The sequence below is a fragment of the Pagrus major genome, chromosome 13 (genome assembly GCF_040436345.1).
Source record: "Pagrus major chromosome 13, Pma_NU_1.0".
NCBI classification, from domain to species: Eukaryota; Metazoa; Chordata; class Actinopteri; order Spariformes; family Sparidae; genus Pagrus; species Pagrus major.
In genome coordinates, this window is record NC_133227.1 from 28,740,708 (window position 1) to 28,765,311 (window position 24,604).

General features: G+C 42.3%; 1 protein-coding gene across 3 annotated transcripts in view; it reads left to right on the forward strand.

Annotated features, from left to right (window-relative positions):
- The window catches only part of sgcd (sarcoglycan, delta (dystrophin-associated glycoprotein)), a 255,670-nt gene extending 231,318 nt beyond the window's left edge, over nucleotides 1-24,352 (forward strand). For all 3 annotated transcript variants that reach the window (XM_073480088.1, XM_073480087.1, XM_073480086.1), the window contains 3 exons: nucleotides 2,405-2,477; nucleotides 17,251-17,374; nucleotides 23,672-24,352. In XM_073480088.1, coding sequence (XP_073336189.1) covers nucleotides 2,405-2,477; nucleotides 17,251-17,374; nucleotides 23,672-23,857 — 383 coding nt within the window. In that variant the 3' untranslated portion in view covers nucleotides 23,858-24,352. The remainder of the gene's footprint in view (nucleotides 1-2,404; nucleotides 2,478-17,250; nucleotides 17,375-23,671) is intronic.
- Nucleotides 24,353-24,604: the final 252 nt, after the last annotated feature.

The following is a 24,604-nucleotide window of genomic DNA, read 5'->3' on the forward strand; positions in this document are numbered from 1 at the left end:
TTCATTTGGGGGAGAACAGAAGTGTCTCCACCTGTAGCAGTCATTAACAGGAGAGTTATTTATCCCACACGGGTGAGTCGAAGCTCCAGTCTGCATAAATATATTTTATTTCCCTGACTTTCCGACAGGTTGAGCGGTGTTATGAAGAGCTCCCTGGAGGAAACGGGAGTGTTGTAAATATCTCCAGACGTCAGTGAATCTCAACCATTAAACGCCTGTTAAACTGAAAAATACTCAAACTTGTCAAACTTGTTGTGACACGACCGAATCTCTGCAGGTGGCTTCAACATTAATGTTTCACACAAGAGAGAAAAGTTGTTGTTTTTCACTCGTGGTTGTGTAATTTAAATAACTCAAATAAATATAGAAGTGTTCTCGCAATTTTGGCAATATACTTTACTTTTTGTAGTCGTGTATATATGAAGGATCGGGTGTCGCCACAGGGGGTCTTCACAAAGGTGGGAGACACTTGTGAGCTAAGAGAAGCGACGGGGACGGTGACTGTGTGAGGGAAATGCATTCAAAATAAAGTTCAACAACTAAACATCGACTTTCGGTTTGATGCGGGACTGTCGCTCAGGCCTCCGAGGTGAAAGTCCTGTGTTTGACCCACGTGGCAACTCCGACCTCTTCCTGACGCGGACTTTACCTTTAAACGTTAATATTTATCCTTTAATAGCATTACAATTCAACAAACAGCTATTTTAATCATTAAATATTTGTTTGCAACATATGCACTTAAGCCGGTCAGGTCACAAATGTAAAAATGAGGTGAACTGCTCCACAAGAAAGCGATCCACCCTCCCCGTGTTATCCTCCTTCACGTCGCCTAATCGTTCCCACCGCTTGACTTGTCGATTTTGCCCCCAAACGATGAGTACTGAGCGACGTATCCATCCAGTTTACACGGAGCAGTTAGCTTAACATCCGACATGTCGTTGGAAACAAAATGTAGGACTAAGAGGTTTTATTTCTGTAAGTTAACTTGCAGCGACCTGTACAGCTGCATCAATGTCAATCGTCAACACTTTTTTTGCAATTTGTCTGGTGCTAGTTTCGTGGTTCTGGCACAGGAAGGTGACGTACCCGTTCTTAATGCCACCAACAAAGCTCTCAGACTTACATCAATCATTGAAATACAGGGAGGCGTGGGCCGAGGTCTGGACCAGGATAATATATCTGGACCACAACTGTGCACCTGCATTTTCCATTTGATGCCTGTCATCATGTTCCTGCCCTGATGAAGAAGCATTAAATGTTTTGTGCATACACCATAATGTTTTTTTCATCGTTTCACGTCATTTGAAACGTGTTTTTTAAACTGGAACCTGCAACATGTACTCAAACCACTGGAGCTAAACGCTGGTTGCATTTGACATTAGAAGTTTTTTGTTCTCCGTCTATCTCACCAGTGAAAACTTGAATGTGTGTCACGGAGCGAGAGGCGTTTTGGATTCCCAGCGGTGCCTCAAAACACATTTAGTCATAGCCATTGATCTGCCCCTGATGCTTTGTTGATTTGATGTACCTGAATGCTTCGGTTTACTTGAGCTGAGCTGCGGTATTGGCACTACAGTCAATCAGAGGCTAAACGTCTGCAGACACAGCTGGGCCTGCACTGCTGCTGATTACACACCATGACATAAAAAATATATTTACCACTGGTGGCCGATAATGCATTCATTTGTCCCTTTTGACGCTATCGCTGAGTCAGAACGTGAACATGTTATGATCCCATCTCTAGTTACTTTATAATATTTGGTTTGTAATTCTGCAGCTGCTGTTTATTTCTACTCCACACGTGCAACATATAGTAAACGTGTGTCCGTCTTCATGTGGTGTAAGTTTCGTGAAGCCGTCTTTGAGAAACACGTAATTCTAGATTTGACTGACTGTTTAGTTGTTCTTTTACTGGACCAATTTTTATTTTTTTTAAATACCCGTACCGTATCCTATCACACAACATTGTGCTGCTGCTTCTTATTGAGAGTCACCTCACTGCCTCCAGGAGGTCATGAATAAAAATGCAACATGGAGATCCGGTCTCCAAACAGCAGAAGACAGTCTGCACAGTAAGCAGAGCATGTCTTTGAGTTCACGTTGTTTTGAACTCTCAGCGCTGCTCTGAGCTTCTGCTGCAGAAGCTTTAAATGTCTTCCTATTTGCTTTCATGATGAAATAACATTTTATTTTAAAAACACCCCTGTGATGTTTCCTTCAGAGTATTCTTGCTTATCAGATGTGTGTGCATTCAGGTTATCGGCGAGGCGAGCCGAGGGCCGCCGTGCACGCTGACTGGAGCCATATAGATCGGCGGAGTCTCAGAGATTATGTCCATTGATCGGACAGGAGGGGTTTGTGGTTTCAATTGACGGCCGTCTGATGTTGTGTTCTCTGATTTCAGGGGCCGAAGGAGCCGTGTTCAGCAAATCAGTGGAGACGCCGCACGTCAGGGCCGAGCCGTTCAAAGAGCTACGGTGAGTCGACAAATACATGGACCTGTGCAGTAAATATATACATACAAGAGCGTGCACAGGCAGGTGTAAGTGAACTTTTTACCACTCTGTCTCCAAATCAACGCTCAGATGTTCATCAAAAACCAATAAACATCAGAGCAACATCTCCTGTATCAGCAGGAAATGAATGTGAGAGGCATAACATGAGAGAGAGAGAGAGAGAGAGAGAGAGAGAGGACTGAAGATAAGCAGAGAGGAGATTTATCTCAAGAAAGGTGGTGGAGAGGAAAGAGAGGAAGGAAAACAGACACCAGAAGAGTGGGATTAAAAAAAGATGATGCCAGGAAGAGTTGAAAAGAAAGCTGTCCATTCAGCCATGTTCAGGTGAAACAGTGACCACTTGGAACAAACTGATGATGCATACATGGACCGCCGGGAAGTGGATTATGCTGCAGGGGTGGACTGACATTTACAGAAGCCCTGAGGGGCCAAGTGAGAAATGTATTTTCTGGTGATCTAAAACTATTTCCTCTCCTGTGTGTATGACTTGAGAGTTGGTGGGGGAAAAGTATTGCCAGGATAATCTTTCGAAGTTCCTTCATTTTTTTTTTCCATCTGTGAAAATGTGAAAAACATTTTTTTAGCGGGGAAAAAAACATTTTTCATGTGTGGAAGTGAAAAAAAGTTTGTCCCCCTGTTTCCACATCTGATAAAAAATAGTTTTTTTACTTTGTATTTTTTTTTCAGGAGAAAAACAAAATGTTTTCACGAAAATAAAGGAACTTATAAATATCGTCTACGTACAAAATAAGACATCTGTCATTGTCCTCCATTAAAAATAAGCAAATAATCCTGTTAATAGTTAAGAGAAAGAAAAGTGGACTTTCTGTTTGTAGGAAAGCAAACTGGTGCCAAAGTTTGATGTTTTGTCGAGTCGTCCGTCCCTCTGTTGTCTTTGTGGCTCCATGATGTCACCAAACTTCGCTGGCAACACAAAAGCCATAATTTTGATGCAGATTAGTGCCTCGTCAGTTGGACACAAACATCTGTTGTTGTTTGGCATTTGCTGAAACAAGTGATTTTATTTTTTTTTGGGATAACTCAAATTATTATCATCAGTTGTCCATTGATCCAGTTTCATCAATTACAGGTCAACCGAAATAACAATTTTTATGACAAAACTGAGTCAAATGAATGTGAATTACTCATCGTGATGAATCCAGAGAGGTTTTGTCACCAGCTCTGCAGGTTCATAGAACTTTTAGCCTCCTGTGGCTCATTGTTTTGGTTTTTATAGTAGATGTACTGTGTGCTTCGCTCTCAGGACTCTGTCAGCCTTGTTTCCAGATTAAGTTATAATCTACCGCTACCTAACCTGCTCCGAGGCCGGTTACATTTGAGATAACATATCAACAAGTGTAAAAGTACCACCGTCTGATCAGTTCTCTGGGAAAAATAGCATCATCATTCATAGAAGATCCCGTGGAGCTCGGTGAACAGATCGTGAGAGGTTTATATTTATTTTCATCTGCTCTGAGTCGGTTTAACACCGCGGGGGGAATGTGTTTAACTTATTTTAGTTATCTTTAGTTATTAAATATTCCACCCTGCTACCAGTAGACTTGTTCATGTTGGTCATTAGTCACATGCTGCAAACACAAGCTACAAGATGGAGTGTTTTTCCTCTGAGCAGAATGATAACTGAGTCGAGCTCTGACAAACTGTACACTCAACTTCCCAGTTAGACACTCGCTGGTGAAGAAAGTGGGAAGTCTAGCAGCTACTGTAAATAAGTGGTCACACGCGACACTAATGGGGTGATAATGTTGCTCCGTGTGTGTGAGACATGTTAAGAGGCGGCTGTTTGGTAGCATGTCAACGTATAAGGTGATAACGTGTCAGAGCTGTGTGTGTGTGTGTGTGCGTGTGTGTGTCAGATAAATGTTCAGTTCTCGGCCAAAAAAATCAATGCAGACCACCGTCTTTATTTGCCACGAGGGAACAAATATATACAGCCACGTTTTCAGGGCTGAGAGTTCGATAATCACAAGGCTTTGGGTGGGATATCCGTCAGAGGTGGTCAGGTGTCACATTTCATCAGCTGTCAGACGGGAATCAGTCAAATTTAGCTCTGACAGCAGCGCCTCCTCCTCCCTCCTGCATGTGTGTGTGTGTGTGTGTGGCCAGCTGAAGACGTCTCCTTGGTGTAAATGTCTTGTTTATCATCTTTCTGCCGCCTGTGCTGTCAGATGTGATGACAGTCAATCAGAGCAGAGAGACAGAGAGAGAGGGAGGGAGAGAGGGAGGGAGGGATAACAGGACAGAAAATGAGAAAAAGAAGAAGAATACAAAGAGGGAGCTGCAGCGCTGTGTGGCGAGAAGGGAAGAAGAAAATGAAATCTGTGTTTCGTCAGCAGTAATTATCATAATATAAATGTCAAACCTCTTGACTTCCTTCACTTAGTAAAGTCAAATACTTATTAACCTCACGCCTGTGTTTCCACTTGCTTCAGCTTCTCTCAGGACTGAGTCGGCGTGTATGAACTGATTGATTGACATCTCCATCACTCTCCTGCTGCACCTGTTAAAAGTTTAGTAACTTCGTGGACTGAAATCCTCCAGCACAGATCGCACTATCAATCTCGCTGGAGTCGAGTCAACCAGAATAACTTGGAAACGCCTGCGAGGGGCGTGCAGGGAGCTTTAACGCCCGAACAAAACAACCTGTTTTTATACAGTGAAGTCAACAAGTCTCTCCTTCCTGTCCATAAACAACTTCTGTCCAGGTTTTTCATGAATTTTCAAATGAGTATTCTTTGAGCCCCAAAAGATTTTGGTGAACCTTGTTAACCATCAAGGTAAATGTTTCAGTGCAGCTCTTTATCTAATGACTGTCGAGAAGGTTGCTGTAATATTTTTGGTTGACCTTTTCCTCCAGATTGAAAATCCATACTTGTGTAACTACATGTAAATGTAACTGTTCACAGTCGTGTTCACCAGAGGACAAACACCTGTGATATTAATGATATTTACTGAAGGAAGGAAGTTTTCAAATGTCCGTTTATTTGTCAGTTTGTCAGCAGGATTACTCAAAAAACTACTGAATGGATTTCCACCAAACTCGGATGGAGGATGAGTCTCAGCCCAGAACAGACCTCATTAACTTTTAGTGTGAATCTGGAAAAAGGGACAGATCCAAGAATTTGTTCTCACTTTCTGGCATTTGTCGACATTTTGATTAATTTCTCAGAGAATGACGAATGGATCTTGATGAAAACAATCAGGTGTATCTAGGCGGAGTCGGGACAATTTGACGTGGATCCAAATAAAAATCTGGATCTAACAAATTGAAATCTGTTTAATCTGACATCGGATTAGTCTTAGTTGATTTGAAGGAGGCATGCACTGTACTGAGTGCCGTTCTAGTTGAAGAGAGATTGTAGAAAAGGCAAAAGATGCAAATGTATGTTTCCTACCAGCAGCAGCGTCAGCAGAACAGATTGACGGTAATGTTTGCAGGATGTGTTCAACGTAGCTTTTCCCAGTAACCCCCTGCAAATTACATTCACTGCTTACAGCTGTTGCTATTGTTCGTTGCTAATTTGCAATAGCAAGCTCAAATGTGAAAGAGCAACTTGGCAACACAGTCTGATTTTATTCGACTTAATCAATCAGTGCATTTTCGCACAGGGCCTCTGCTCGCTGACATTTTGTTCAAATGCTTGAAGTAGGATGACGGTCCTCGTTGTTTCTCAGAAACCCACAACCAAGAACTTTTCTTAACCTCAGCGAGTGCGTCAGTTAAATTACTTTACTATACTGAATTCATCATTATGCTCTTGTTTATCATTTTGTAGTTCCATTCAAGCAATCTGTGCATTACATTCCCTGTCATAATGAGCTACACCGATGAGTCACAACATTAGAAGGACTAACGGTAAATAACATCGCTCATCTTGTTACAATGCAATGTTCTGATGGGAAACCTTGGGTCCTGGCATTCATGTGGGTGCCACGTGACATCACACATTGCTGCAGGCTAACTACAACCCCTCATGGCAATGGCCCCATTCAACAGGACAATGTGCCCCCGCCACAACCACAAAACCTGCTCAGGAACGGCCTGAGAAACATGCCGGAATAGATAATTCCCCAGATCCCAATCAGATCGAGTATCTGTGCCGATCGAGCATTGGCATCGGACTGGGCCTGGCTCTCACCCATCGATGCTTGGACACAGGACCTCTGTGGGGTGTTTGGCACCAGGCCGATGGCGTCTGATCTTTTGAGTCCTGTGGGTTGCAGGGTGCGGCCTCCATGGATCGGACTCGTTGCACTCAAATGTTGATCCGAGTGGGATCCGGGGGATTTGGAGGCCAGGTCGACACCTTGAGCTCTTTGTGTCAGGACGCATTATCCTCCAAGGTTTTTCCAGCAGAACATTGAATTGTAACTAGAGGATCAAATGTCATTCACTTAACCTGTTAGTCCTTTCAATCTTTTGGCTGATCGATGTAAAGCTTAGTAATTTAGATTTGGTTCCTCCAACACATACATCTGTTTGAGCCCTGCACAGAATAGAAACTACAAATCAGACTGAAACACTTGCAGTCAGAAATCTTTGTCCTAAAGAGGAACATACCAGATAAATCCTACCTGCAGTCGAATCTCAATAGGAAAAAGCAGACGTAAAATGTTCCTTAGAAAATTGTTCCATTGTTGAGGTGACTGTTTTGCGACTGGTCTTTGTGTCTATACAGCACGCTGACATTCTTTGATCTGAATTGAAAGAGAAGCTGGAGATGGAAAGCGGTAGAGAGACTGTGAAGTGAAAATAAGAAAATCTAGAAAGATGGAATAAAAAAAAGATGACAAAAGTACAAAGTGTGAAGATTAAAGAACAAGAGTGGGTGAGGAAGAAGGAGACTGGCAAAACAGGAAAGAGAGAATAGAATGAAAGAGGCAACTTTTTTTTGTCAAAGAGAGACGAAAAGCACAAGAGTGAAAGTGAAATAAGACGATACAAAGAGAGGAAAAGAGCTTTATGTGACAGAGAAGGAACGCTGCAGAGACGAGTGTGATGGGAATTAGGGGTCGGGTAGAGAAGGACTTAGATGACAAATATCTAATAACAGTATTTCAGTGGTGTGTGCACTGAGATGAACTGTGATTCATCAATCACTGCTGCTTTCCTTTCAAAATCATCATTTCAAATAATAAAACAAGTGGAAAAAGTCTCCTCAGCGGTGCACAGATCATTTCTGAGCGACGCTCCAAAGCCCCTCATCATGTGATTGTCCGTATAATTTGACAGTCAGAGTCTACAGCTATGTGTTTTTCCTTTCCTCTTCCCCCCAGGTTTATGCATCTTTGGTGACAAGCAGCCAATTGAGAATGAAATATGGCACAAACTATCCAATTATGTCAGAAAAAGGGGAGCGAGCTCGCTGGAGCATGGCTAAAATCTAATCTTACTCTAATCTCTCCCAACCCCTTGGCAGGTAGCAATCGAGGATTCAAATCCTATTTTGGGATATCACATTAACCCCCGACACACACACACAAACACACGCATCCGAGCCGGAGCTGTCAGTTTTTCATCGTAACCGTAACCATCATATCCATCTGCGCGGTAATGCCTTGTCAACAGGATGTGTCCTTGCATCAGACGAACGCCTTTGTGACAGTAAAATGGCAGCGTGGGTGAATTTGATAGTGCACTTTGATTTATGTCCTGACCAATTCAGAGCACAGATAATGAGAATAAATACAAAGCAATAAGAAGGAAAGTGAATGTGGGAGGAAGGAGACGCCATGGAAACCGCAATGAGAAGAAAAGCGAGGTTTATTTTTTTTAACCAAGGTGAAATAAGATGCGAGGCGGCTCACTTCCTCCTGCAGGAGGGGAGAAGCTGAAAGTTTTCACATCATCAAAACTTTGATAGACTCACAGAAACTCCATTCGATGAAGTTTGTCCCTCAACTCTTCCTTTATGGACGGTTTTTAGTGGGAATGTTATGTAGCTGAGATAGAAACTGCAGTGATGGATGGAAACACACAGCAGGAGGCAAAGTTCAGTTAGCACTGGACAGCAGATGAAAATGTTCACAACATGCAATAATCTTGTGAGACAGCTGCAGCTGAAGGAAAAGTTAATAAAAAAAAAACAGTCATTATCTCCTCACCCACATGCTGATGAAAAGTTTCGTAGTCCACAGTAGTAGCAGGGGACTTGTTTTAAAAGGTAAAAGGAACGACCAAAAATAACATGAAATGGCTCCATACAGCTCGTCCACTGTAGTCCAAGTTTCCTGAAGCCTGAGATCCCAAATCGATTTGAAAAAGATTAAAATCAATCAATTTGTCTTCCTGTGAATTAGATTACACCGGACGAGCTGTATGGAGCCATTTTTGGGGGGTTTTATGTTTGATTTTGAAAGTTATAATTGTGCCTTTTCATGACAAGAGAACAAACTTTGTTCTCTATGTGATGTGAACAAAAGATTAAGAAAGAACAAGCAAGTTAAATTGCCTTGAATGATTATTTTGACATTTATTTGTGATGCTACGCAGCCTTTGTTTAGCCGTGCTAACAGTCTGTTTGGCTAACTAATAGAGTGATTGTCCGGTTTGTTAAAAAATAATAATATTGCCTCCCCATGGTGAATTGGTGATTCTCTGCCTGAAATTAGTATTAGTCCACTTCTCTGACCGATAAGCAAATACCTGCAAAATGATGTTCCCACCAGCCTTCGTTGTGCCTGTTAACGCTAATCAACAAGCACGCTAAAACTGAAACTTGACGTCATCAGTGTGAGTGTGTTCGTATATAGGTCAGAACAGTCTTGCATCAGCTATAGGCTAAATATCAATACTTGATACCTTCAACAACCTGTGAAATCTTCTTAGTCTTTTGGATTTAATGACAGAAAGGTAAAACTCATGTCCTCTCTGTCTCACACTGTTACTGTCCCCAGCAGCACCTGGACATCACAGGACTTCTAATGATGAGAGAAGAAGCCATGACACTGCAAACCAACCTGACCGCTGCAGATCACAGATTCAGTGATTGCTGCCTTAAGCTCCTTCTTCTCTTTATCCCTCTTCGTCCACAACCAACCCTCTTCATCTTCTTCTTCTTCTTCTTCTTCTTCTTCTTCTTCTTCTTCTTCTTCTTCTTCTTCTCACCTCAATTACTTGATCTTACTTCAGCCCCGGCCCAGCCTCGCCCCTCCTCTCTAAGCCGGCTTTGTGATCTTCTTTTCTTCCCTCGTCTTCCAGCCCTCTTATCTTTCTGTTGTCCCTCTTTGTTTTTGTCATGAAAGAAGAAAGGAAGTAAATTATGATGGTGTATTCATGCCCCCTTCTTTTCATCTTATTCTCCCCTCTGCTTTCCCTCCCCTCTAATGTCACAGCTGCTTCTTTTCTTCTTCCTCCTCTCTCCCACACCTTCAGCTCTCACCGAGCTCAGTAATTGTGAGGATGGTCTGTTTCCCCAGCGGAGTGTTTGGGTCACCCGCTCAGCTGTTCGCAAAGCCTCACCAAGCAATCAGCTGCACCCGTATCGGCCGAGATTGCCATTTAACCTGTGATTTGCTGCGTGGCACGACTGCAGCCCATTGTGACTCGTATTTAAAACTCCAAACCGCTCTGACCGCCGCGTTCACATCCCCCCGCAAGAAGCTGTGGCAGATATAATTTGAAGAGAAAGCGTCGTCACCAAGGACAAAGGAGTCACTCGCAGAGCAGGAAAGCCGCCCACAGGTTTCAGCATGTGCACGTTTACAATTTCTGTCATGTCAAAAAGCTCCAGTCATTTCTGTTGTTATCTTGAGGCGGGTGATGCGGGGAGGAAGCGTGAAAAGTTATTAACCTTTGATCCCGGCTGCAGATATGAAATGCCGCCAAGAGATGAGAGAGAGTGAGGAAGGATAAGAGGATGTACAAAAAGTGGAGAAAACAGGAAAAAAGAGGAGAATGAAGCTTTATTGATTGCTGTGAGGAAATGAGATTGTAGCAGCTATAAAAGTAAAAGGTGACAACAGGGAAATAAAGATAAAAATAGAATGCAGAGACAAGAATAGACAGCAGAATGAGAATGGAGCAGGTAACGAGTGTAAGTAGGTAAATATGTGACACCAGCTCATCAATAGATGAGATTTGAATGACACATCATGACTTTCTGAATGATATTAACATTGCCAGACTGCTGCGGTTTAGGAAAAGATCATACTTAACAGCATTCAGTCTCGTAACGTCAGTGACCTAAAATACATCATTAACACGGGATGTAGGAGTGCTGAGGGAGCTGCAGCAAAAAATGAGGCATTATAAAAACAATCAACTGACTTTAGAGAAACCTGTAATGCCGACTCGCAGCAGAGAGAAAGAGAGCGCTCATGTGGACGCGAGAGGAAGATGGAGCATGACCCCTAAATTCCACCAGATCCGTGTTCGGTCCATGTTCGGTCCGTGTTCGGTCCGTATCCGATCCCCCACGGCAGCGGAGAGAGAGAGAGAGACAAATCCAAGCACTTCTTCTATTTCTTCGGTTGGGAACACTAACCGTTTGTTGTTTAACTGTTGTTTGCTGTAACTGCGGTCGCGTGTGATTCTGTAATAATCGCGGGAACTCCTCCTTCTCGCAACTCCAGCTGTCCGGCAGTGCTGCTCCAAAACCTTAGCGGAGCCGCTCAGCAACGTACATGCAACCAGTGAAATTCCTGGGTGAGGATATGAACAGAAAGTGTCCACATGATATAAAAACTTTCTTTGATCATGAAGCCTAAAGTTACTCTACAGTTCTGTGGATTATCAGTCAACTGTATGAGCAGACTGGAGTCTCTGTTAACAGTGTCACACATGTAGATCCACGTCATATACGCCCTTCCCCTCTATGAAAACGTCTGTATCCTCACTGTGCTGTCATATTATAATCTATAAGGCAGTTTGTCCCAGCATTAACATGCGTATTCTGGTGATCTGCGTCTCAGCATGTGTGGAGAGACCGCTCTATTGGTGCTGTCTGAGTCCGTATGTCAAAGTTCTGTCTTCCATCTCGTGTATTTGGGTCGACCTTCTTTGCTTTCAGCGTGACAAGTACAAGTAATGGCCACAGGGGTATGATATGAATACATGTTATCAACTATAGATCAGATATGTTGTAATATAAATTCAAAAACATAATATAGTATCACTATATTTCATGCATCCTTGACTTTAAAGTTGTGTTTTGCACATATATAGCTGCGTGTGATGCATATACTTCTTTTTTTTATCAAATATAACAAACTGTTTATATTGGAGAGAGACAGAAAGAAGAGCAAAGGAAATGGAAAAAAGAAAATGAGACAAAGTTTCAATTCACACGGACGGTGAGGAGGAAATGAATAAGAATATAAGCCGGAGAAGAAAATGTTTCATTGCCAGACTCCCTGAGGAGAAACCTGGGAGACAGAGGGTGGATGAGAGAGGCGGGAGGTCTTTGGGAGGAGTAATGGAGGAGTTACTTTACCACAGACGGTGAATAACTCTCAGTTCTGTTTAATGCTGGAGAAACTTCTTTTTAACCTCGACGCAGAGCCACTGAGTTTGGCATCAGATTTCACCTGATGATTCCTGAGCAAGCTTGATTTTTTTGACAGCTGTGTGACTTCCACTCAGATTCTCAGGTCTGAAGCCTTTTGTTTAATTTCAGTATTCTCACCACGACCTCCACGGGATCTATTTGTGACTCTCTTGTTTTGCAAAGCATGAGATTAAAGTGTTCGCTTAATGTCCAGATACAAGTTTTTTAAATTGTGCTGCCTCTAATCTCTTTTTATTGTTGCCCTCTGGGGGCATTGGATAGTTTGAATACTAATGGGAAGTGTCAGCGCTGTTGATGCAGGCGGAAACAGAGAAACAAACAGAAACAGAGAGATCGGTTCTGAATTGTTCGGAGTGAAGAAGTCAAGATGATGAAAAAACTCGTACTTGTTTTAAACGGTCTTATCATAAAAAAACAAATCAACAAGTGGAACAATGAGGCATTTGATGATATGTATTTAATGAATCACCATCTTACACACTGCAGATAGTGTGTGTTGAGGCGTAATTATCTGTGTGTGCAGAGAGCGAGGGGGTTCGTACACCAGATTAAAGTTTGAATATGGAAACGTGCCCACTCTCCTGATCAGTGGCCGATTTTTTGAGAGTAACCCGCAGATACATATAACTTTTCATTACCTCATTACACTAAACCTAAGTTTGAAAAACGGACAGTACGTCGCTCCAACTCTCAGAGGGGCCCTGTGAAAAGCAAGCTGAGGGGAAGCACCACTTTAAAAGTCAGACCATCACCATTAACGTTACGAGAACAGAAAGGGTTTTGTGTTACTGTACAACCCAACTGGCAGAATAAATGTATCTCCCAAAAAATCCATTATTGCTGCAACTTTATGTGTGTTTAAAGGTTTAAATTTGTTAACATTTTCTATTTCTATCTCATCACAACGCTCTGGTTAGGTTTAGGCACAAAAAACACCTGATTACAGTTCGGAAAACGTCACGTTTTGGCTTAAAATACCTGTTTTGGTCGCCACAAACGCGGCTAGAAATGTCCCAAGGGTCACCACAATTACAACCACATTGTTTCTGTTTTCCTCAGAGTAGAAACTACCAACGATGCAGGATAAAACATTGAGTTTGTTCATCGATTCAGTCTCTAATGGAGACGATAATGCCAGGCTGCCAGTCTGACTCGATCACCGGACAACCTACATTTTCCTCGGGCGAGTTCGAGACAGAACAGCATCGTGACAGCGAGGTTTATAGGGAATCAATCTAAATGCAGATGGTGTCATTATTCGAGCTGTTACATCGTGCAGTCAACATTTATTTTGAAATGATAGGTTAAAGCAAATAACTGTTGCCACTTTAAAGAACTGTCAGTTCTCCGCCTCTCTTGAAAGTCAGCGTCTCGACATCGACATTGCATTACATTTGTTGAGCAGCTTTACTTACTTTACTTTTAGCTATTGATTTAACAGAGTCAAAGAGGAAAGCATGCTTTTGTTTTATCATGATTGTAGAGGTGATTAGACAGAAATGACAATACAATGACAGCTTCTGGCTGGACTCTCTCTTTGCCCTTTTTTGTTGTGCTTCTGTTATATTTCATGACACGCTCGGCTCGACTCACTTGGAGCCGTTCTCTTTTGGGTTTCCATCAGGAAAGGTTGTGGAGAGTACCTGGTGCTTTGTATTTCTACCACCTCGGTCAAGTGAGCCGAGTGGATACTGAAAGGTGCCATCACAGAGCGACCGGAGTCGCCTCGTCTTCAGCGCTCTGAACTTTCCTCTGTCGTCAGCCCTTTTGATGCCTCCATAAACAAAGTTTGTCTCCTCCATTTTGTTCCTGTGTTTGTGTTGCGTTGAGGATGTTGTGGCGGTTTAACACGGTGAAGTTATTTCTGCTACCTACACTGACAGAGGACTATCTGCAAGGGGAAAACAAAATTGAGAAAACCAAAAATGGGCAGAGCCGTGCGTGAAACGCAGCTTTATACCATGAAGAGGTTGTTTGTGTGTCATCCAAATAGCTTCACGGTGTCGTTCAGCCTTTAGCACTTTACATTTTCATCCTCCATCTTGACGTATATCCTCTGACCTGAGTTTGAACCTGAACACAGACGATCGCGATGAGTTCTTTAAACTGCTTCATCGTGCAGCCGGCAGTGCACAGCAGCTCCTCTTCCTCTCTTCCTCTTGTGAGGAATTCAGGTCAGCACCCTGCGACTCTGTTCATTAAACCTGCCAGGAGCAAATTCACAGAGCGACACCAGCCCAACTGCAGAGGATTACATATGCAACAAGGCAGTCGGGTTCCTCTGCTGCTCTTATGTTTCTTACTCTCACTGATGCAACTGGTGATGCTACCTCCTCCATGAACTGCAATAAGAACTTCATCCATCGATCTAAATCTCAGTGTTTTCCTAAACCTCACCGAGTAGTTTCAGTGCCTGGTGTCATGGTCGTAGGTGTCAGTCCAGTCGATTTCCTGTTTTATTTTGAAAGTTTATCCTCATGTGTTACTTTACTTTTCTGTCATCAGTCGACCGACAGCATACAGTCCCTACACTCATGTAAAAATAAATCTATTATTTACTTTTACTTGTACTTTTTAATACTTCATTACTTTCATTACTTTTCATACTGAGGTATATGTCATATCAGATACTTTAAAGACTTTTATTTAAGTACTATTCGGCAATTAGTAATCAAACAACCAAAACAGCCCCTAAACTGATGAAGAATGATTGATCCTGCATGTAACTCACAAGCAGCACACTTCTGTGCATCCAAGAAGCCTTAAATTGGATTAAATTATTTAATATCAGACAGATTCTCTCATTGATTATTCATGGAAAATCAGAACTTGCCATGTTTCCTTTTGTGTCATACAGCAAACAAGTTGTGTCAGGATGTGTTTGTCTTCATTTGCCTCAGATGTGCCTGTGATGTGACCATCGCGCCTGTGCACACGGCGATGTTGATGCTAAAATGATATAATACAGAGACTCTGACCACTGGACCTGTTTTTAATCCATCCATGGCAGCAGCAAACAGTAGAGTGACAAAACAAACTGCACAGAGATCCCTCCACTGATCATTTTTTCATTTCAGCCTTCTAGCTTGTGTTCCCTGTTGGAATAAATAAAACGATCCTGAAACCAACAGAATTTCTTCCAAAAGCAGATACGACACTTATTCATAAACATGAGGAACAGTAGAGCCGATGATGGACGTCGTGTTCTGTACCTGTGTATATAAACAGAACCTTTGATAGCTGCTCCACACAATCCTCCAGCTCAACACTGTGTGTGATATCAATGAAAACCGTCCCTGTGGAGGAAAATATAACGTATTTCATCCTGAATCACTGTCATGACAGGCAGACAGGAAGTCTACAGAGACCTCTTCTGCAGGTCTGAATCCACTGAAGCGTTCTGACACCTGCTTCGCTGCTTCCTGTAAAGATCGGCTCGTGGCTCCGAGTGGTTTTTTGTCAAGATGTGAAGAGGAGTGGGCAGATTTTTAATCCTCATGCAGGAAAAAAAAATGTAAGCGGCATGCAGGTGGGCTGCATGTCGGATTAACTCAATTTACACTCCATTCACGTGTGTGTGTGTGTGTGTGTGTGCGTGTGCGTGTGTGTCTATTTTTGTGAGGACCAATTTGAGTTTTGAACATTTTAAGGGGCCAATTTTGGACATTACGACGCCGTCTAGGAGGTCAGGTACGAAACATAAAAGTTTAAAGGTCGCTCCCTCCCCGGCCTTCAAAGCACAGTCTGAATACCGAGTTACATTTAAAGTGAAATAATTGATTACTACAAAAAAGGTGAACAGTAAATTAACCAATATAATTCAGGCTGAACCAAGGACGAAGCAACAAATAAGACTCTCTCTTCTTAAGAAGCGCGGACTGACCTGAAGGGAAAGAGACTTTTTACTAACCCTCCAGGCCAAGACAACACTTGCCTTGGGTGAAGAAAATATTATGTTTGGGTTTAAAATACCTGGTCCTGTCACCACAAATAAAAAATGTCTGGAAATTGCCCTGACTTCTATTTGAAAACATCCAGTGGTTTCACACTTACAGAAGCCGATTGTCTCGAAAAGCTGCATCTGACTTGGCAGCTTTCTCACCACGACTGTCTCCTCCGGGTCTCGTCAGCTCATACATGCATACATGTGATGTGAAATGTCAATATGGTCGGTATAACATGCACAAATTTGAATGTATCCGTGGTTTGCAGAATTGAAAAATGACGACTGGGCTGCATAAATACATCGTAAACTGTTCCATTTCAAAGAATGTGAGGACGGCAAACTTCTGTAGACAACTTATTTATTTTGAATTTCTTTTGTTTTGCTCAAAACTGTTAAAGTCATGAAGACTTAAATCTCTCTTAGTTAGTATTGAAGACAGGTGTGTGTGTGTGTGTGTGTGTGTGTGTGTGTGTGTGTGTGTGTGTGTGTGTGTGTGTGTGTGTGTGTGTGTGTGTGTGTGTTCGGGGTACTGAACAGAACATAAAGGTTACCTCAGGGACGCATTAACCCAAACTGAACGAGTGCCTGTAGGGAGAAGAGAGAACACCTGGAGCTGCAGCAGCAGAGAGTCAGACAGCGAGTGAGAAGTGCACTGCAGCCAGGCTCAAAAGCCCTCAGGTGTGCCAGGTTACACTAATGATCCACCTGCAGAGACACAGGTGACTCACTCAGCAAACACAAGACGTCACAGCAGGATCATCACAAGAGCTCACCGTAAACTGCTGCAGCCAAAAGCATCGCGGTGTGTTGATCAGGGATGCAACCTTGCTCAACCTTTTCGTAACTTAAATCTTTGTCTATTCATATCTCTGAACGTAACGGTTCAACTGTTGGTGAAAAGCAGCCGTGGAGGTTCTCATTACCTGCAGTGTTTGTGTTGTTATTGGTGAAAGTGATAAAAATCTGCACAGTGTCAGGATGACAGATTGCTGAACTCGTCTAATAAACATTCTGCTTCGCAATCAACACTTTTGTTTTCGAGACCTTGTTACTTTCTAATTTGTCTGTTTGACAATTAAATATTAAAAAAAAGGGAACAAATAAAAATTTCTAGCGAGGATCATAAGAGAAAACAAGTGGTGGGTGTATTTACATCTCTACAATCTTTTGTTTTTCAGCGTTAGTTATCCTTCCCATCGAAACATTAAGCAGAAATATTTATCACTAACGGAGCTGCTCTGCCTTTATCTGCTTCCAGGCTGGAGTCTCCCACTCGCTCCCTGCTGATGGAGGCTCCTAAAGGCATCCAGATCCTGGCCGAGGCCGGAGACATCCAGGCCATCTGCAGGAACGAGCTGCGACTGGAGTCCAAAGACGGAGAGGTGTGTCAAACAACATAAAAACACAAAAACTGCACCAGAGCAAGAAAATACAGGACAATTCTGGGTCCATATATTGGGAATAATATCACTGCACTTACCAAGTTAAGTGCTGAGACCTGGGAACACCGAGACATCTCTAGAAATGAGTCGATCGATCAGACAGTCATCATTTCACAGTTCGTCTGATCGTCATTTTCCAAACTGTCCATTTTAATTGTCCATGACAGTTCCAGTCCAGTTTCCCACTTCAAGTTTTACCTGCAGTACTTGATGTAGTGACGCACACAGAGTACATTTCATAGCCAAGGGAAAGTCAGAGTGCTTTACAGATGACTCATATAAACACACAAGAATGAAAAGATATAAAGCAAACAAGCAAAAGCGCAAAGAAGACAAATTACATTTGATAAAGTGGTTTTCTAATTTAGATAAACCACTGGCTTGCTTAAAACCTGACTGATTGTGTTTCTTGCTGCTTTTGACCTTGTTATTAACAGGATTCATCCTCTGAGATGAGTCCTGTGACCATAACTGAGTAGAAACAACAGCCAGTAATATAAAAATAACAGCAAAGATCTGTTAATCCAGAATTAAATCTTGAAAGAGCTGGGGTAGAAGCTAAAAATCAACCCGATCACAGAGAGAAATGTTGGCGATGTTTCTGCAAAACCACAGACAAGTCGAAAGTTTACATTTCTTTAGTTTCAACTTTGTTTTTGCGCGACGCTGTGCTCATGATCTGGTTAGTTTTAGGCACAAAAACCACTTGGTTGGGGTTTGGAAAGCATCATGTTTTGTGCTTGAACAACGTGGCTGGAGATCTCCCAAGAGCTCGTTAAAAACAGCCATTTTCTGTCCCGAGGTCTAATATAAAAATATCTGGCGGTTTCACACTTACAAATGTTGAAACGCAGACTTGACCTGCGCTCACTGTCTGACATTTTTATCATGACGACTAGGCTGATAAAAATACAGCCACTGTGGACTGTTAAAGATAACTGACTGAAAATCAAGTTTTGCAGTCAATAATGGCCTTTTTTGACCTGTCTAAGTAGTAAAAGCTGGAAAAAGTAATACAATTAACGCTGGTTAAACAGCATTGTGCTTTGTATAAATGCCTGCTCTTGTCCGTAACATTTCCACAGATGTAATCACACTATTAGATAATGAGTCATTAACAGAACCGGTGTTAAAAATTGAAATACAGCCAACATTGTTTGAAACAACGCCTTCATTAGGTGGTTTATTTGATGACTAAGTGAGCTGAAACGCCTTCATTTGTCCACAGACTGAACTCATTATCTTTGTTAAATGCTGTCGTGTTACTTCAGTCCTCCCACTCTTTTGTTCTGGCAAGTTGAGAAAATTAACTTTCCTTGTCCTCCGGCCATCCTGGCTGATGGAGCCTCCATCTCAATTCAATATTTTTTCCCGTCCAAACTTATTTTTAGCAAACAATCCAAACAATAGTCGGCTCCCTCAGCCAACATGGACCAGCATTTAGCTTATTGGCTGGTGGCAATTTCCCACATACTGGCCGTCCACCAGAATCTGTTCGAGGCTCACAGAGAAGCAGGAAAAATAGAGGACAGAAGTTGATTGTTTCTCTCCGTCTTTTTCCTCATCTCAGCCAGTTCTTCTTTAACAACGTTCCCATCCATCTTTTCCTCCTCTCCAGTTTCCTGTCCGTTCATTTCCTCCTCTTCCTCCTCCTCCTTCCTCTGGCCTCTTTCTGTCTGTAACTTTGTGATGCACCATCCTTTTTTTTTCTCCTCCTCGCTCATCCACTCCTCATCCTCACGCTGCTTCTTCTTCCCTCCTTTCATCCTTTCCACCCTTCTCCTAAATTCCTCCAACCATCCCCTGATTCGTTACACACATCAGTCCTCGCATTCATCACGGTCGGCTGCGCTGATAAAAGGATTTCCCACCTTACGTTGCACCAGTCGTGTCATGTCAGATCTGTTAAAATCAGCAGGGGGAGGATTAGGGAAGAAGAAAGTGTTTAAAAGTTTCCCACAAAAAAAAACAGTTTCATACATTAAGACAGGCTGCTGATATGAGATGGACGAGGAGAGAGAGGCCGTCGGAAGGGAAGGTGCCCTTGGATTCAGCTCGGTCCAATTAAAAGTCTCCACGGCAGCGGTCTGAAGCCACGCCCACGCCCACATCTTTGCCGCAGTTGTCACGGATGTGTGGTCGAAAATGAGGCCGTTGAACTCCTGATGGTCAATTCATATAATTAGAATCACGTTCTCACACTCCATTAGTGTTGCAAATGTCCATTTGTCAAACCTTTGTCTTACACACTCTCTCTCCTCGGGACCCGCCAGAGCAATTACAGAGCGGTTTTGGTCATTATACACCCACAAACCACACGGCAGATACAGAAATAGACTTACACACACACACACACACACACACACACTTTGTATAGCGAGTGAAACACTGTGGACTGCTAAAGTCACACAACAGACACTCGATCGTACATGCACGAGTAATTTCTCCCAGTCTAATAATCTGTCTTGCCCCGCCAGAAACAACCTTCTGACCGTGTGCAGCAGTGATGTACTGCAGCACAACCGCACTAACTCACTACACTGATCCAAACCCAGCTGTGATGCATAAAACTCAATCCTATTCACAGACTTTGAGTTGCGTTCCCACTAAATCCACGAGGGTTCAGGGCCGTCCAGCTGTCAAATCATCAAGTGCACGACGCGTGTCCACTTTTCTGTAAGTCGGCATTTCTGCAGACTTTTCCTGAAGAAATTTGCGACAGCTCATAGAGTTGTAACCAGGGTTGGGAGGGTTACTTCAAGAATGTATTCTGATACAGTTACTAATTACCTTTAAATCCAAGCATCACTGTATTAAAGTAATGTAACTTGATTACTCTCGTTACTTTTGGATTACCTCAATACCAAACAAATACACATAAAGACAAGAGATAAATAATATCAATAAGATGACTTTTGTTTAATCTTAAAACACATGACATCACTTCACGAGTGTGTGTGAGGTGTCGCGTGCACATCTGCATGGTTACAGACAATTTTAAAATTATAATCCTGTTGATAATCCCCTTTTTTACTGAATGTATCTGTAATCTAATTACAGTTTTTTTCTGTAATTTTTAACAGAATACAGTTATCTATACAGTAATCCCATTACATGTATTCTGTTACTACCAGGGAAAACCAGAAAAAGGTTTTAAAAAACAGTGATAACCCAGATGATGGCTCTCTTGAATATCAGATTATTTCCATTCTTTTATGTTTTTTATTCACAGACAGAAAGTTTCAAAATCACTTACAAAGACTCGACATTCATACATCCGACTGTCGTCCAAAATCAAAACAGACAACACTTCCCCGCCTCAAGCGTTTCTAAGAGGTGATATCGTTCGCATCATTGTTGTGGATTGCTTCCTCAGAGTCACAAAAACCATCAGCACAGGACAGAGTTTATTCTATCATTTAGTCGATAACAGAAAGTTAACCTTCCTGTTCCCAGGTGACCGTGTGCCCGGTGGCAGACATTGATAGCAATGTAAACGCAGATGGTTTCATTATTCTGTATCCATCCAAGTAGAAAACTTCACTTATACCACAAAAAATAACCTTTTTCCCTGAAATCTGACTGAAAATGGCCAAAACAAAATGACTCAAACTAGCAAAGTTCAATTAAATGTTGCAAGTACTGTACTGATCCGATTTACACCATGTCAGCCACTTACAGCCTCTCATGCAAACACAAAGGCAAAGACCTTTTGTGTCTGTTTGACTAGAATTATTTCCCTTTTGAGGGAAAACACCAAGAGAAATCTGAGGTGCTCGGATTTGTAAAACATTAATTTTTTATTAATCACAGGACACTTTTAGATTACATCGTTGACAGCTGTCTTCAAATTCGTTGAGCAGTGAAAGGTCAATGAACAAACAGGGTAAAAACTGTAATCAACTGAGGTTTTAGCACAGCGTCGAGGTATAAAATCTAATCCGTGTACATCAGCGATGATGATTTGGTCGAGTCTAAAACACAAAAATCAAAGACATGTTTGCACACACTAGTTTAAACATGCAGCATCAGCACCTTCAGGATGTTTGGGGATAAAATAAAATCAAATGAAAAAAATTTGAGAATCTAAAATCAATTTGAACTCTCGGGAGTATCTGTAAAAAGCCTAGACGATAAGATAGTCGGTTTTCCCTTTACCTGTCGAGTCTGTGTGTTTTTGTCCTTCACTCACACTCTCAGCTTGACACACACATGAAGATCATCCACACACAGTTACACACAGGTTCTTGCAGTGTTTCACACAGTCTGCCCCTCGTGGTGAAAGATTTGTTCAACAGCAGCTGTCTGAGGAAGTCAACTGAGACTGCTTTAAAATGTGTTCCAGGTCATTTGATTGTGATGCCTCCCCGAGGCGCCTGGTAATGGCTCCTTTACCTTTTTTATGGCTGGAGAGCTCCTCCTCTCCTCGGCCAGTGAAACACCAGGCATGTAGGAGTCCCAGGAGGAGAGGAGGGGGAGGAGAGGAGAGGAGGAGGGCAGAGAGATGGGATTCATGCAGCAGTGGTTCGTGTCTGTGCAGAGCGAGAGAGACAGAGTTTTTTCCAATCAATGTGGGGTTGGAGGGGGTGACATGAGTGGATGAGTGGCTCTGTGTGTTTGTGGTGAGGTGGCAGAAGGAGTTTTCTGGAGTTTTGTTCTCATTTTATTCCTCAAGAGACAAGATGAATGACCTGGGAACGAGCAGAGAGTGAACTTTATCGTGTCTACTTGTTTTTTAGCTGAATAGATGTTTTTTAGATTAAACCCCTTTCTGTGTCTTTAACAGAAAATATTTAAAAATCTTTGTAGAAATTAGATCATTTGTCAAATGTGTATTATTCCTCACTAACTATAATTCGCTGATGGGTCTGAATCATGCGTGAAATGTGAAACCCGCTTTGCACAAGTGGAACATGTATTCTGCACATGGAAAAACGTGGTTTTGCAATACTTTTATGGTATAATATGTAAATTCCCATGTGAAACCTATGAGATTACATGTGTAATCCATTAAGATACATGTGAAAACCCAGTGGGATAACATGTGAAACCTACAGTGTGGGATTAAATGTGAAACCTAATGGGGTTACATGTGAAACCCATGTTAATACCAATGTTAAATCCATGTAAGTTCCCATGTAAAACCATTTGGGATTACATATGAAACATGGGGGATTACCTGTGACACCCCTTATAAAAACCCATGTTTACACCAAACGTAAATTTTCACATGTGCTCCGTATGATGCTGCATGTGATCAACTGTTTTCCACACGTGGCCACACGTTGCATCATGTGGTCACGTGTTATCATGTGTGTCCACAGGGTCGGTGTTTTAATATAAAATACATTCTGGCTTTCAGAGACTTACTTTTACCCTTCATCTCGTCTCCTGCTTCAAGGATTCAAACTGATGACCTTTAGGTGACAATGGTGCTTCCTTTGAACTATACCAAGTGCATTCTGGGTGACTTTTACATTGAATATCCCTCCTCCATGCATTATTGTTCCCACTGTGAGCTTTAAATCCAACACATGACCTTTATCATTCACGGCACTCGCTCATCTATTGTCACCGTGCGCTGAATGTCCTCGAGAGTTCGCTGCAATATTAATGGAAGAATCTTTAACACACGAGATGTGATGTCAGAGAGATTGAATAGATGCTGCTAGATATTCAATACCTCGACTACTTAACATTCTGTGCGACCGACGGTGTGGGGCGTTAAGGTGTTGAGAGCCACAGACGCTGTTTGTGTGATGAGGCAGAAAGTCCTGGGAAGAAAAATAAAAGCTAAGCTAAGGAGAGCGGGTGAAGAGATTTGCTTTGAAAGCAATTAGAGTGAAGAGACGGGAAGAGACGCATGATTCAGCGAAGGTTAGTCGAGGTAAAGATGAAAAGGCAAACAGAGTTTTTAGCCCCGAAAGAAAGAAAACAAGCGGCTCCTCTGGGCTGAATGACTGCGTGGAGGTTTGACATACTGTACAGTCGTCACACATCCTGACCATCGACGGAGGAGTCCTGTCCAGCCGGCTTCAGTCCAAACACGTTAATGTACAATCAGCAAACGAGAATCTCTGCTTAATTTAGACTCTTCATTTAAACAGCAACTGGGTCAACAAGCCAAATGTTTCATGTGTTTCTGTATAAAAGGGAAAGATTTAAAAACTGTGTCAAGCAACACTGACTGGTCACCAGTTTTCCCAGTCTCACCAGTTTCCTCTCCCTCTCTCCCAGATCTCACTGGACGCTCGGAGGATCCGTCTGATGCGGCTGCCCGAGGGGAAGGCCTCCACCAGCTCCTCGTCCTCCGGGACCAGGCAGACTGTCTACGAGGTTTGCGTTTGCCCCAACGGGAGGCTCTTCCTGTCCCAGGCCGGCACCGGATCCACCTGCCAGATCAGCAACAATGTCTGCCTCTAGGACTGGAAACATATGATTATAAATAAACACACAGATTATCCTGACAGACAGACAGACGGGCAAAAACCAGACGGATGTACACGTATCGCCTGCCTCTCGGACTGATTCACAGCAAACAACACATACAAAGACTGCCAGAGCTGATGGATATATATACAATCATAGATACTGTACTGAAACAGACACACACACACTCACACTCACACACACTGATATTTAGGCTCAACCGATATGTTTTAACAAGCCAATACTGAGAATTTTGGAGTGAAGCTGCTGTCGGCTGATATTTTTGCCAATATTTCAATGCTAAAAAAAATATTTTCTCCCTTAATTTTATATATGTCAGAGTGTTAAATCCCTGTGAAAACAGCATCCACAGCGTCATGGGACTCTAAAAACTCTCCACGCATCTCTCTGAGATCTTTATACGTACAGTACCAGAGGAGTTATGAGGCTTTTAACCTGAATGACATAAATAAAGGGAAGAAAAAAGTGTTGCATTGTCGGTTTTAACAACTTTTTTAATACAACAGAGGTCAGAAAGGAACTTTAATCTCCATCATACTGGGAATATAGGACTATAGCTGGCTGATACACTAATATTTAATCAAAGGACAGTATTGGTAATATATCGGTCTGACCCTAACACACATACAGATGCATACACTAGCTGACAGACACACAACCACACACTTTGCTCGTTGGAGCCTCCTGCTAAAAACCGAGAGGGAAATCTCCAGAGGTTTA